The sequence below is a fragment of the Cibotium barometz genome, chromosome 54 (assembly GCF_041138505.1).
Source record: "Cibotium barometz isolate CiBa-2024 chromosome 54, ASM4113850v1, whole genome shotgun sequence".
Taxonomy (NCBI): Eukaryota; Viridiplantae; Streptophyta; class Polypodiopsida; order Cyatheales; family Cibotiaceae; genus Cibotium; species Cibotium barometz.
The window spans coordinates 36,562,487-36,576,175 of record NC_141099.1 but is presented as its reverse complement, the minus strand read 5'-3'; the positions used below and the strand labels follow the sequence as shown (position 1 = coordinate 36,576,175).

The following is a 13,689-nucleotide window of genomic DNA, read 5'->3' as shown; positions in this document are numbered from 1 at the left end:
CCAAGTACATAGCTGAATTTGCAGCCAACCAGCCCATAAACTTTTCCAAAACAGTCCCGGCTATGCGCCTCCTTCTGCCCGCCTCCTTCCAAAAGAAAGAGAGAGAGAGAGAGAGAGAAAAACATGTCTTGTATACTTCCTAGAGCCGGCCTCCTTTCAAGAGAGAAAGAGCATGAGAATCTGTTGGCTGGGCGCTTCTTGCAGCCAGCCCACCAGCCTCTCTTCCAAGCCAGTAAAGCACGTGTCTGTGCTGCATCTGCCCGCCCAGACCTTCCTGCAGGCCTATCCACTTTTCAGCAGAGGGAGAGAGAGAGAGAGAGAGAGAGAGAAAGCAGTACTGGCTGTCCCCACGTGTACGCCCCTGTTTCTCCTGCAGTCCCCTCTTTCCAAGAGAGCCTCTCATGCCCTGTTCAGTCCAGCACCTCTGCAGTTGTGCGCTTCCTTGAGCTGCCTGCAGTATATCGCTTGCTTCCATGAGAGAGAGAAAGAAGCACGAGAAAACCTGCTCTCCGTCCTGCACAACCTGCAGTCCAGCCTGCCGGTTGTTCCCTGCAGACCTGCGCAGCTTTTCACCAAGAAGAGGGAGAGACCCATACACGCAATCAACCAGCCTGCCATATCTTCTCCTCCATGCAGCCAGCTTGCACGCAGCCACAGTCAGCCTGAAGCGCAGCCCTGAAGCACACCTTGAAGCTTAGCTCGCCAGCCCTGTTTTCTCCCAAAAAGCACATGCGACCCATGCTGCAGCTCGACTCCCTCTAAGATAAGCATAAAGGCCACGATTATCCCCTAAAAAGGGTTCTTTTATTTTTAAAGGCTTTTAAACCTGTCCCCTCCAAAACCCTTTGTCCCCATGGGTTATGAGAGAAGACTTTAATCACTTGGCCCCCTTCACACTTGGGGTTGTCCACACATGGGGTTTTTTTTTTTTGACTCCAATCTGATGCTATTCACACTGTCCACCATGTCCCCATGCACACCTGCATACTGTCCAGAGAAAAACACAGGGTCGTGACAAAGAGCCTATAAAAGGGTGGCCAAGGTTAGTCATTAGTCATATAGAGTCTCGCATGTTTTGTGAGAGCTCTATGGTCTGGAGCCTGGATCTAGTGCAGACGTGCACCTGCTTCATGCAGCCGAGGCCGACAGCAATCTCGAGGCCCGCGAGGGTAGCTTCGTGGCGGTATGGGACGTCGCGAGATAGAGATTGGTCGGTACGTCCATCTAGTTAGCTCAGCTCGTGGCTCGGTGGGGACAGCCAAGTCTGTGGACTTGGACAATAGTAACCGAGGCCCTATTCCAGGCAGTTACCATTTTACAACAGCTATGGGAGCTTCCTTAGCAAAGGTACTCCCGATTGGCATTGACCTCATCCATACAGTTGGCAAAGGATGGAGATACTCATTGTTGGTACGCTCAAATGAGATCATGGTTTGACCTACATGGTTTGCGGATAGAGGCACTACCATGGGATACGTTGTGCCATTGGACAGATCCGGACCTCATCACACCAGCTGCGGATTGAGACAGGGCGATATGTGCATCAGATCTTGGATGACCGCATTTGTCAGCTATGCTACCAGGAGGTAGAGACAGAGGAATACTACATTTGCCGATGTACAATCTATTATGAGATCCAAGGGAGATATCACTGCCTCTTCCGAGAGGGTTTTCGGCCGTTACGCAGGGTCATGGAGTTTGAGGATCAGAGATGCCTGGGATTGTTTCTACTTGAGCTTAGGAGACACAGAGACCCTCTTGGCACACAGGAGGCCGAGCCATGATGTACCTAGACAGAGGACCCTGACAGATTTCTTCGACACCAGCACCAGCAACCCAACCCACACACCTCGTGATACCTCCTCCATTGGGCCATCAGGGCACCGACCACGCTCCTAGGGAGTCACCACTGATAGTGCAGTTATCTTATGTCGTGCTCGTCGGCCACGCCCACCAAGATCCCGACCACGGCATCGTCACCATCGCCAGATCAGAGCCATTATTGCTCGGCATCGAAGGTGCCTACCTCGCTTCTACAACCTCTCCATTCTAGACAACCCCATGGCGGAGATACTTGATCTAAGGAGAGGGCAACACTTCAACTGATCAACATACATGGATCTACCTAATATACATTTTTCAGTATTTTCCAATATTTTCTACTCAGTATCATCTCGGAGTCTTACAGTTCTGTTCTTATAACTGTAGGACAATCAGTTTATTGTACTTTTTAGTCTCATTTAGTTGTTCTCTTTGATGAGACACCAACTTCAGATGTACTCTCAGTTTTGCTCTCATAGGCCACTATGGCCTCTTAGAGACGTTAATATATCATTTCAATTCTGTGTGCATGTGTTTTGCATCAGCATGTTCCCAAATGGTGTTTAGGGCTGAAAAAGAAGACTCTCAGAGCTTCCGCATGTAACAGTCATGGTACGCAACCACTACGATCAACGAGAACCCCCTGCTAAGGTGTAAAATCCCCATAGGATCTCCACGTAGAACGCTCCTGGTACAAGACTCGAAACCTGCAAACAAACCAAACAAACATGATGGGGGTGCAGGCCTGACTCACCTCCCAACCTTGACAGCCGTGGGCAAGCCCACAAGTCTTGGCTGTCCCCACCGAGCCACGAGCTGAGCTAACTAGATGGACATACCGACCAATTTCTATCTCGTGACGTCCCATACCGCCAACGAAGCTACCCTTGCGAGTCTCGAGACTGCTGCCGGCCTCGACTGCATGAAGCAGGTGCACGTCTGTACCAAATCCAAGCTCCTGACCATAGAGCTCTCACAAAGACACGCGAGACTCTATATGACTAATGACTAACCTTGGCCACCCTTTTATAGGCTCTTGGCCGGTCATCGGGCGTCCACACTTGGACGCCCGCCCATCCATACTTGGGTGCCCGCCCGTTAGTCTATCCCTAACTCAGCTTATCAATCAGCTTGCCTAGCTCCAAGCTTCCCCAAACCTCGAAGCTAGTCTTGTGTGCGCGTAGCACACGGTAGATACACACTGTGCACATGACATACTCCCCTTCCTCTAAGAGCTCACTCCTGAGCTCACTAAAAAGCCAGGGTAATCTCTCTAAAGAGTAGTCAATGTGTCCCATGTGGCGTCCTCCTCAACACGATCCTTCCACTTGATCTTGTATTCCATGATAAGCGTATTATGCAATCAACTTTCACGAAATCCAAGAATCTTTTCAAGTTCGTGTGGAACAAATGTCATGTCCTTGACATCTATGATTTCTTGAAGAGTAACTAACTGGTCTGTTCCACCCAGTACTTCCTTAAGTCTACTAACATGAAATACAAGATGAACTTTCACATGAGAAGGCAAATCCAATTCATATGCAACTGAACCAATCCGTCATGTAATACGAAATGGTCCACACTATCTAGGGGATAATTTCGGAGATCGACCCGTCCGTAAAGTCTCGGAATCTTTCGGAACTCGCAAATACACCTTCGTTCCTTCAGAAAACTCTCTGGGAGAATGATGTCTATTAGAATAAAATCTGTCTTGGTCTTGAGCACTTCTAATAGATTCCTTCGCAACTTGTAACATTTCTTACATATCTTGCAAAAAATTACGTGCTACATCATGCTTAAGTCCTGAGAATCCCATTGTAACAGGTGATCTAGGTTGAAAATCATACATAAGCATGAAAGGACTAAAACTTGTACTCGTATGCTTAGTACTGTTATATGCAAATTCTAACATAAGAAGATAATCCTCCCATGAACTCTGCCTTTTGGATACATATGCTCGAAGCATATTCTCCAAAATTTGATTCACTCTTTCAGTCTGGCCATCAGATTGAGAATGATATGAGGAACTCAAATTCAAAGTTGTTTCCAACTTCTCAAAAACAAGTTTCCAAAAATCACTCGTAAACTTAGAGTCCCTATCACTGACTATGTCCTGCGGTAACCCGTACAGTCTAAACAATTGCTCGATAAACTGCCTTGCTAATTGCATAGCTGTAATGGTCTTCCGGGTTAGTAAAAATCTAGCCATTTTTGTCAAGCGATCTACCACAACCTAAATAGAATCGTGGCCTTGATGTGTTCTTAGCAATCCGGTAATAAAATCCATGGAAATACTTTCCCATTTATTACCTGGGATTTGCAAAGGATGCAACAACCCAGCCTGTCTAAAGCGTTCAGCTTTATTTACTTGACAAACTTGACACTTGAGAACATAATCTTCTACATATCCTTTCATCTTTGGCCAATAAAAAGTGTGTTTCACTAACGATAATGTCTTGTGTGTACCCCAGGGTGTCCAACAGAAGGGGCGTCGTGACACTCCTTAAGAATCTTGGACCTAATGTCTAGGATCTGTGCTACACAAATTTTGTCATTATGCAATAGTAAACCATTCCGAATCATCCACTGGCCTCCTGCAGCCTGAATGGTAGGCTGCTCAGTCATCGAGTCTTGGTCAATCAATGAGCTTCCGTCTTGGATCTTCTGCCAAAATGGACCAAAATAACTATCAGTCCTGCAAAGCCCTCTCAATGACTGAAATAAGTCAATAGAAATCTTGGTGAACGACAAAGTATTCACCTCTCTAATTCGACTAAGCGCATCTGCAACACTATTCATGGACCCTTTTCTATAACGAATCTCAAAATCAAAATCTTGCATTAATTCAAACCATCGAGCTTTCTCTCCTCTCAAATCATCCGCATCACACACATACTTGATTGACTAATGATCAGTCAATACCACAAACTTGGAGCCATATAGATAATGTCTCCAAACCTTGAGAGCATGAATCACAGCATAAAGCTCCTTCTCAAGTGTTGGCCAATGAGATTGAGTGTCGTCTAGCTTTTTACTTTCAAAAGCAACAAGTCTACCATCTTGAAATAGAGCAACCTCGATGGCATAGTCACTGGCATCAGTTTCAAGAATATAAGGCCAACTAAGATCGGGTAATGCTAAGATAGATGCTTCCTTGACTTTATCTTTCAAAAGTCTGAAAGATCGTTATTCTGAAAGAATATAAGGCCAACTAAGATCGGGTAATGCTAAGATAGATGCTTCCTTGACTTTATCTTTCAAAAGTTTGAAAGCCATATCCAGATCGTTATTCCAAGTGATAGGTTGATTTGACTTACGTCCACGACCTTTCAACAAGTCGGTCATCGGTAGTGTGAGCTGAGAGTACTCCCGCACACATTTTCGAAGAAAAAAAACAAAACCGAGAAAAGAACGAAGTTGTTTCACTGTTCGCGATATAGGCCAGGCCAAAACCTTCTGAACTCGGTCATAGTCAATGCTCAGTCCATCTCTAGTGATCATGTGTCCCAAGTAAATGATGTCTGTCTCATGAAAAACTTACATTTACTTACTTTAGCATATAGTCGATTTTGTCTTAAAATAGTTAAGACAATCGTGAGGTGTCTAACGTGATCCTCAAGAGTACGACTATATATCAAAATATCATCCAAGAACAAGTACATGAACAAATCCATCTCACCCAAAAACCCGAAAGCGAGAAACTGTGGGTTTTCTTCTCAAGTAGGCCTAAAAGGGGGTCTGCCTTGGAACAACAATAGTAGGGGACTGATTAAGAAAATAAACAGCAGTAGCAACTGCCTCCGTCCAAAGCTTTTGAAGAAGACTCCGATGTTCCAACATTGTCCGAGCCATCTCAATCACCATTCGGTTCTTCCACTCCACCACACCGTTCTCTGAAGGAGTACTTTGTTGGCAAACTCCCATTGAATGCCATGTAGCTCACAATACTCGTTAAACTGGTGAGAAGTAAACTCCCCTCCTTTGTCAGCTCGTAATGTCAAGACACAGTATCCCGATTGTTTCTCCACCAAGGTTCTCCATGTCTAGAATCTGTCAAAAGTTTCATCTTTGGATTTGAGAAAATATGCCCAGGTATACCAACTAAAATCATCAACCAAAAGAAAAACATAACAAGCAAAACCAAGAGACAGAGTGTGCATCACGCTGCACAAATCCACATGAACCAACTCCAAAGATGTCGTAGCTCGCATGTAGCCTTCTTTGGAAAGGCCTCTCGATGTTTCCCTTCGAGACGAGTGACAAGGACCCTCACGTGTGCCAACCTCTGGGTAATCTATCCACCAGCTACTCCCGAAAAGCCTTCTGCAAGGCTTCCAAATGAAGATGTCCAAATCTAGCATGCCAAAGATTGTCTATGCAGGTATCTATGTGAGAATAAAGAGCCGTAAGTTTGTAGAGGCCATGGTCCTCGATGCCTTGCCATAGGATCCTGTCAGTGAGAGGGTCCCAAATGATCACAAAGTCCTCCATAAATTCCACCTTAGTGCCCAATTTGGAAATCTCATGTACGAAAAGGAGATGAAATCCTAAATGTGGCACATAGAGCACTCTTGAGGTGTACTTCCCTCCATTGCCATCCGGGATGAGTGACATTGTCCCTTCGCCAAGAATGGGAACAGTAGAGTTATCTCCAATGGCAACGCTACCGCACCGTTGCGATGCAGTTCATCAAGCCAATCCTTGCAATAAGTCATGTGTTGTGTGGCATCGTTGTCCAAAATCCACTAAGGAGAGTGGGAACAAGAAGGAAAATCCTACTCAACCACAAGAGGGGGAGTCTCAGACTCGATATCAATCAAGGTGACAAAAGTTGACTCCTCTACAACTTTGGCGCATGAGCTTGCTCCTTTGTCCTTCGACTTTCCTTCCAAATCTCACATGCGACCCCAGCATCGTCGCCATAAGTGCTCTTGTTTGGAGCAATAATCACAAACCTTCTGGTTGCCATAAGAATTAGAAGTTGAAGACCCCTTCGGCTTTGCATCTTGGGAGTCCTTAGAAGGAGGTGCCGCACCTTTGCCTTTGTTAGGTTGCCCCCCTCTCTATCCAATGAAAGCCTGGTTACCTTTCTTTGAAGAAGAATCCTTGAATCTGCTCTCTTGATCAAGGACCATAGGCACCAGCTCATCCAAGGTAATGGTTTCTGTCCATCCTAAGGTAAGAAGTGAAGAATAGATGCTCTCATATTTCGGGGGCAACTAAGCAAGTAGTTGGATGGCCATATCCTCATTGGAAATCTCCTTCCCGCACCCAAAAATCTCAAATAATTACAATGACTCCAATTTGTTGATGTAATCCCGCATGGAAGTAGAACCAGAGGGGTAAAAGCTTTAATATTTGAAGCTCTAAGGAAACTCTCTTCAGGGGTGTCTTCTAGTCGTAGATGTTGGAGAGTCTCTTCCAACAAGCAACATGTGCATGGGTATTCCGTTTGATGTGAGCAATGACTGAGGGTTGCGAGTTCAAAAGAATAAATGACAAAGCACGGGCATTAAGCCAATGCCATAGAGCAGCTTCATGCGAAAGGGCATCCCTCGTATCCTCGTCCTCTGCGGTGTCCGAGTTGGGCCGGAGGACCGATCGAGTGATGAATTCCAAAAGATCATAAGTCTCCAAGATTGCTTCCACCATGACTTTCCAGATGTCGTAGTTTGTGCCATCCAACTTGGCATCTGAAGGAAAAATCAGAAGAGGGTATATCTCAACCGCCCAAGGTTGGATGAGTGCCATGATGTACCTCCTCTGAAAAACGCAACCACCAAAACAGCCCAAGAGCTGCTTTTTGCACTTGTAGGAAGGGTGGGCAGGATAGAAAAAGAGTAGAGAGGAGAAAAAAAACGCAGAAAATGCATATCTACATACCTTCATAAGGTCAGAAAAATCTGAACTTACGAATTGAGAGATTTGAGAAAAAAATAATAGTGAAGAAGGACAAAGACAAAAACAAAGCATTTGAAAGATCAAAAATAAATAAACTAACAAACCTAGCTACTAAGAAGAGGAAATCAAAAGATAATATCAAACGAAGACTTTTAATTACGACATTAACCAAAACAAAAAAAACAAACAAACAAACAAACAAACAAACAAACAAACAAACAAACAAAAAACAAAACAAAAACAAAAACAAAAACAAAAAACAAGAAACAAGAAAACAAGAAAACAAAACAAAACAATTACATGAATGAAAGAAACTTTCAAAAATAAAAAATAAAAAAAACACACAAAAGTATACACACACTTCTTCTTAATAAGAACTTAAACCTTTTGAGCTAAGATACTAAACAACAACACAAAATAGCAAAACAGAGAACTGTAAACTCTAGACCTAAAGCACTAAGAGCCAGAACCAAACATTAAGCTAAACTTTAAAAAAGACTTCGACTCAAAAGTGCAACCATTAACTCCAATGTCTGTCCGAACATGAAGTTCATCAACTCTATCATGCATAGCGTGGAAAATAAGCTATGACATCCCTACTCACGTCATCAGTGCCCAAGAGTAGGTGCAGGTTTGTATAAGGTTAGTCCAAAAGAACATGCTTTATAAAACCAGCAAACTGAGTTTCTATCACTCTCCGGAGGTGATGGGCATATCTTCCCCTCCAAAGAAGAAAACGCAGGTTTGAACCACTGCGAACAGTCACTGAGTTTGCATGAAAACACAAGCAAAAAAAGCCCCCCCCAAAACCCCCCCAAAAAAAAAAAAAACAACAACAACACCAATCAACCTCCAATCAGCAATTCCAAGTCTAGACGTCTCTGGGCTCTAATACCATGTCAAAGGGCAGCAGCGGAAAGATGTAGACAAATGACAAAAATGCTGAAGCTCCAAGAGAGAGATGAGAGAAAACAGCAAAACACTGATGCACTAATTCTCAAGAAAGAACCAGCCCGTAGGCGAGGAGTGGACTCCGTAGGCAGAGGGCTGAAGGTGCTCACCAAAGTGATCAAGAAATAATGACCAAGAATGATCAAGGAATGATGAAAAGTGAGGAAGAGGACAGCATATATATACACTCCTATATGAGCTGGCCCTAGGCTCCTACACGACCTGAAAATAGGTAAAATATTCATAAAAAAGAGTGGGCAACCCACACCAAAGGCCCATAAAATAGGGGAAGAATATGGAAAAAATGGGGGAAAAACAACCATTGTTCAATGTACATGCAAGCACATGCAAGGCTCACCCAGTATGTGGGCCTTATTTTTGGGAAACTTTGCTTTTTTTCTTTCATGTTTCGTTGACATTCAGTCTACTTATGGATCACATATACTACCTTTGTTCTCATAGACCCTTTGGGTCTTCAGTAGACGTAAATAAATCTTTCTTCTTCATTGTGTTTGTGTGTATGTGTGTGTCCTGAGAGGGAGAAGGGAGAGTAGAAAATTCAGGAAAAATGCAGAGGAAAAAAGTCTAACATGCATGCAAGCTCCAAGAGGGGAATATAATGCATACCATGATCTTACAATACCGATTACAATCGCGTGCCATTCGAACCAGCCACGTTTTAGCAGTTCCCTCAGTTTCTCGGGCACTACCTGTAGCTATTTTCAACTGCATGTTGAAAAAAAAAAGGATGTTGATCAATGGCACTACCACAAAAGCCCAATTAATATCCAGAAATGCTTGCACTACTGCATTCACAAGTAATGGGATAAGCTCCTGCAGTGATGTCCTTTACCTGGTCTAAACTCAAGGCAGAACATGGGCTTTGATATTTAGCAGAACTCTGAATAAGCCTCTCTTCCACTATACCACGTAACATGCTCAAGTCCTTCATGAGCTTCACTGCAAGCCCTTCAATATCTTGCATTTGGCGTTGAGTAAATTCAGATGCTCTTTCAGCACGGGACCGCACAAAAACACATCCCTCACAATGACATGGGCCCTGACAAGCCTGGGAGGTGGATCTCAGGATTCCTTTTGCTGGGATTAAACGTGATGATCCAACAGGTGAAGTTCCATTTGTAGCCTGGACAGCCTTTTGGGGGGGTGGAGAAGGCGAACTGTGTAATAAAGGAGAGAGCAGCTGCGCATGTGGAGGTGTTTGCTGAAAATCGATAGCTTTTGGTCCTGCAACATGCTTATCAGAAGGGGAAGGGCTTGGTGATGAAGCCTTGGATTGAAGAGGCTCCAAAATAGCTGATTTCTGCCAATTGTGGCAAGGAGACCCACATACAGCTTCCTCTCTCTGGCCAGGCTTCTCACTAGCACCAGAAGGTTCACTGCTAATTTCCCCTTTTTTGTGGCTGGACATATCAACCCATTTTTCATTGAAGCTATTCTGCCCAAGGAAGCCCTTGAAAGAATGAGGCAACCTCTTCATACCTGCAGAAAAGCACCCATCTGTCATGAACAGTCTCTGAGCTCTCTTCCAGTGCAAAAACATATTTTACGAGCCAACTATACCTCTGTTTTCCAGGTTGTAGCCAAACTCATCAAGCTTGGACGCCTGGAGAAGCTTCTCCCGTGATAATGGGGATATGGCCTGCAGATGGCCTCACAGCTTTAGCAAATAGAAGTCCTTTCAAAAATATGAAGTTAGTGAACACATTTGAAAGAACAGAATAGTGCAAAAATCCAGCAAAAACAACTTACTTTTCGTTTACAAGGAATCTGAGCTGGTTTCTGCTGACACCTCTGGTCCTCTCCAAGATCAAAGTTTTCCATAACATTCAAGCCAGCTGGAAGCTCAGATAATCCCTCGCTATTCAGAATTTTGACACTGCCTTTAGATTGCTCTAAAGGACTGGTATTTTGTATAGAATTAGTTCTACGAGAGATGTCCTCGGAAAAATCCTCAGAAGACCTGTATCTTCGCTCCCTCTGAATAAGATTTTCGCTTACAACCTTTGAAAGCTTGCAAACTCCAATTCTGTCATGCAACTCCATTGCAGGCCCTGAATGCTCGGCACCAGCGGCAGGAGAGAGGCTTATCTTGATACCCCTGGTCACTGCCATTTTGTGTATATTTTCCTGGCCGATCAATGGAACATTCACTTGACCTTGTTGAAGATAAGATGAGTCACAGGCTTTCCTCAATGTCTTTTGTGGGTTGGATTTGTAAACAACCCTAATATGTGATGGAGCTGCATTGGATTGAGTGGCAGATGGGGTGTTTCTGCAAGGTTTGAGGGCCGAAGTACCAGATTCCCCCATCTGCAACCTTTCGGGCAACGGTGCTTCCAAAGTGCCAATGTCTGACTCATCTTCTAATTCTAACCTTACCATTGAATGCATGAGGGGGAATACTGAATCCGCAGAGCTGCCTTTGTACTCGTGGCTTTTTGCAACAGGTAGTTTATCTATGTCAGACCCAATGCCCTTTTCAGGCTCCCAAATGCTCAACTCACTAACGTCTGTTTTACAACTGTCTTCAACTACGGTATACTCTGGTAAAGCATGGCCTAAAGAAATGCTTGGAGAAGATTCCGGCTCATATCTATCGAGTTCTGGAACTGAGTTGACAGAGCCAGTTGCATTTGTATCTGAAAATGCCAAAGAGGGCCGATCAAAGCCAACCTTTTCAATTCTCTCTGAGAGTTTCTGCTGCGATTTGCTGTGCTTTTTGGATTTTTTATGACAACAATGTTGGTTGTGGTATGACTGCTGCCACATCTGCAGAGTCCATTCATCATCCTCATTGAGCTCTCTTTTCGCTAGAACCACTGGTGAAGCAGAGCCAGTTAAACCTTTCCGTTTCCTGGATGTTGATTCTCTAACAGCACTAGTCTTTGAGACCCGAACACTAACTTCACGCAGTAGATCTCCTGATGTATCACATGAAGATGCAATGGCTACATTATCTTCTCTGAGAGAGACATTATCACTAGAATCTGCACTATTTGAGGTAGAGTCCTCCAAATGTAACTCCAAGCCAACCACGGGTAATCCAGTATGCACAATTGAAGGGGTGCCAGTTTGAGGCAAGCAGCTGATGGAATGTAAGTATGCACTTGAAGGGAGTGTTTCAGAGGCAATGCAACTCTTCATATCTCGGGACTTCTGAATGGCTTTCTTAAGAGACTGTTGCATCTCTTTAAGAGTCATCTTCTCCATTTCCACATTCTCATCCACAAATGCTTGAACCAGCGATTTCCTTGAAAGACCAGGCTGGGTCTCATCTCCTCTGTCTGCATTGCAAGAGTGCAAACTATTATTATGCAAATGTAGCTCGGTCTCCTTGTTAATAGAAAACGGAGATCTGTTTTCAACCCCCTGGACAGGTTGTGTCTGTTCTTGCTTCTTCGATTTTACCGGAAAACACCCTAAAATATCCTCCATTGATCTTAGCTTGCCAGCTTTTTTGCGCACTACTTTTGGAGCCTTGACCATCCCTAACCCAGAAAGCTTATTCATGTACCTAGACTGATTGTTGACATCTTCTGTATCCTTGTCAGTCGACAGGAGAGTCTGTGTGTCCATCTTGCTTGGGCTTTAGATAGAGAATTTCTGCACAAATAAACATCACAATGCTGTTATACCTTCATCTAATATCTGATACAGTTAAGCTCCTTACTTAAAATAGAATCACATCAATTACAGATGAAAAAGGGGTTACCAAGCAGCAACCAGCCAGAGACAGTAACCAGCCCTTCACAGACACACATGTGCACCTAGAATTAACCAAAGGAAAACCCATCTTTCCTGCGTGCTGCCATAGTACCTGATGCATAGTTCACTTACATATATATCCACGCTCGTCGCATGGACAGGGGCTCAGATGGGCAAGATTTCATCGCAAGCGGCCATAGAAGCTAACAAAAGAAATAAAAACCCTGTCACTCTCGTTCACAGAACACGGGAAGATGGTCATTTCCTAGCACAATGAACAGCCTGTGTGGCATTTCAATGAGCTTTAACGTGAGGGGCAAGGCTTGATGTGTAGCCGCTGTATGGAAAGAGAGAACCTTATCCCTTATCTGCTGCAGAAGAGGAAATGTGGTTGCAAACGGTCATAAACAGCAGAAAGAATGCGCTCTCTCTCTCTCTCTCTCTCTCTCTCTCTCTCTCTCTCTCTCTCTCTCTCTCTCTCTTGATAGTTCACAGAAGAGCACAAAGAAAATCAAATTTGAACCTTAGACGCAGGTTTGCAGAAATCCCCACGCTTCGTTTATCCTGGCCTGAAGAGCTCTTGGCACCCTCCCTCTGCCGTTCGCATGTAAGGGAGGTGAGGGAGAGAAGAGAAACATGACGGGGGCGGGAACAAGAGCTCTGGGCGCTGTTCGAGAGAAGAGAAACATGACTTGGGCGGGAACAAGAAATTTTGCCGATTATGTAAGTCTATTGGGCGGCCTTCTATAAGGTGGCTTCAGACGTTCTCGCCCAGACCCCGGACCTTTCTCACTCCTCCACCCTATAGAGAGAGAGAGAGAGAGAGAGAGCTCTGTATCAACGTCTACTAGAGGCCGAACTTGACCTACGAGACAAATCAATGTACAACTGTCAATGTCTTCTGGGATGTCCAAAAAAAAAAAAGACAAAATGAACATGAAATAAACTATGAAAGTACTGAGCTAGTGGGAGGGTGTGATGGATGGAGCACTACTGCTAGAGGCTCACTATGCTATGATCTATGAATATGCTTGTATTAATATCATATTGATATCTTTTCAATTATGTTGTTATACATGATTCAATTATTAAATAAAATATAGTATAGTATAATATCAATTGTTTATGTATCTTAATTAATAGGTCAATATAGTCATACATTTTTGTATTAGCAATTTTCTCATATATATTATTATTATTGTATTTGATTCATACTGCCTTGTGTGTGTGTTTGAATAAAACTAATAATATATCCACAACCAAACCCAAAATTTCAAGAACCCAAACAGT

The 13,689-nt window shown here is 43.9% G+C and overlaps 1 protein-coding gene across 7 annotated transcripts in view; it reads right to left on the bottom strand.

Moving 5' to 3' along the window:
* Positions 1–13,120, bottom strand: part of LOC147608103 (uncharacterized) — a 66,209-nt gene extending 53,089 nt beyond the window's left edge. For 4 of the 7 annotated variants that reach the window (XM_086789809.1, XM_086789810.1, XM_086789812.1 and 1 more), the window contains exons 1-5: positions 12,923–13,117; positions 10,444–12,297; positions 10,255–10,333; positions 9,527–10,173; positions 9,301–9,399 (exon numbers count right to left, since the gene is read on the bottom strand). In XM_086789809.1, coding sequence (XP_086645935.1) covers positions 9,301–9,399; positions 9,527–10,173; positions 10,255–10,333; positions 10,444–12,270 — 2,652 coding nt within the window. In that variant the 5' untranslated portion in view covers positions 12,271–12,297; positions 12,923–13,117. Of the gene's footprint in view, positions 1–9,300; positions 9,400–9,526; positions 10,174–10,254; positions 10,334–10,443; positions 12,298–12,531; positions 12,771–12,922 lie in introns of all 7 variants that reach the window. The other 3 variants (XM_086789806.1, XM_086789808.1, XM_086789805.1) reach the window with 3 other exon arrangements.
* Positions 13,121–13,689: the final 569 nt, after the last annotated feature.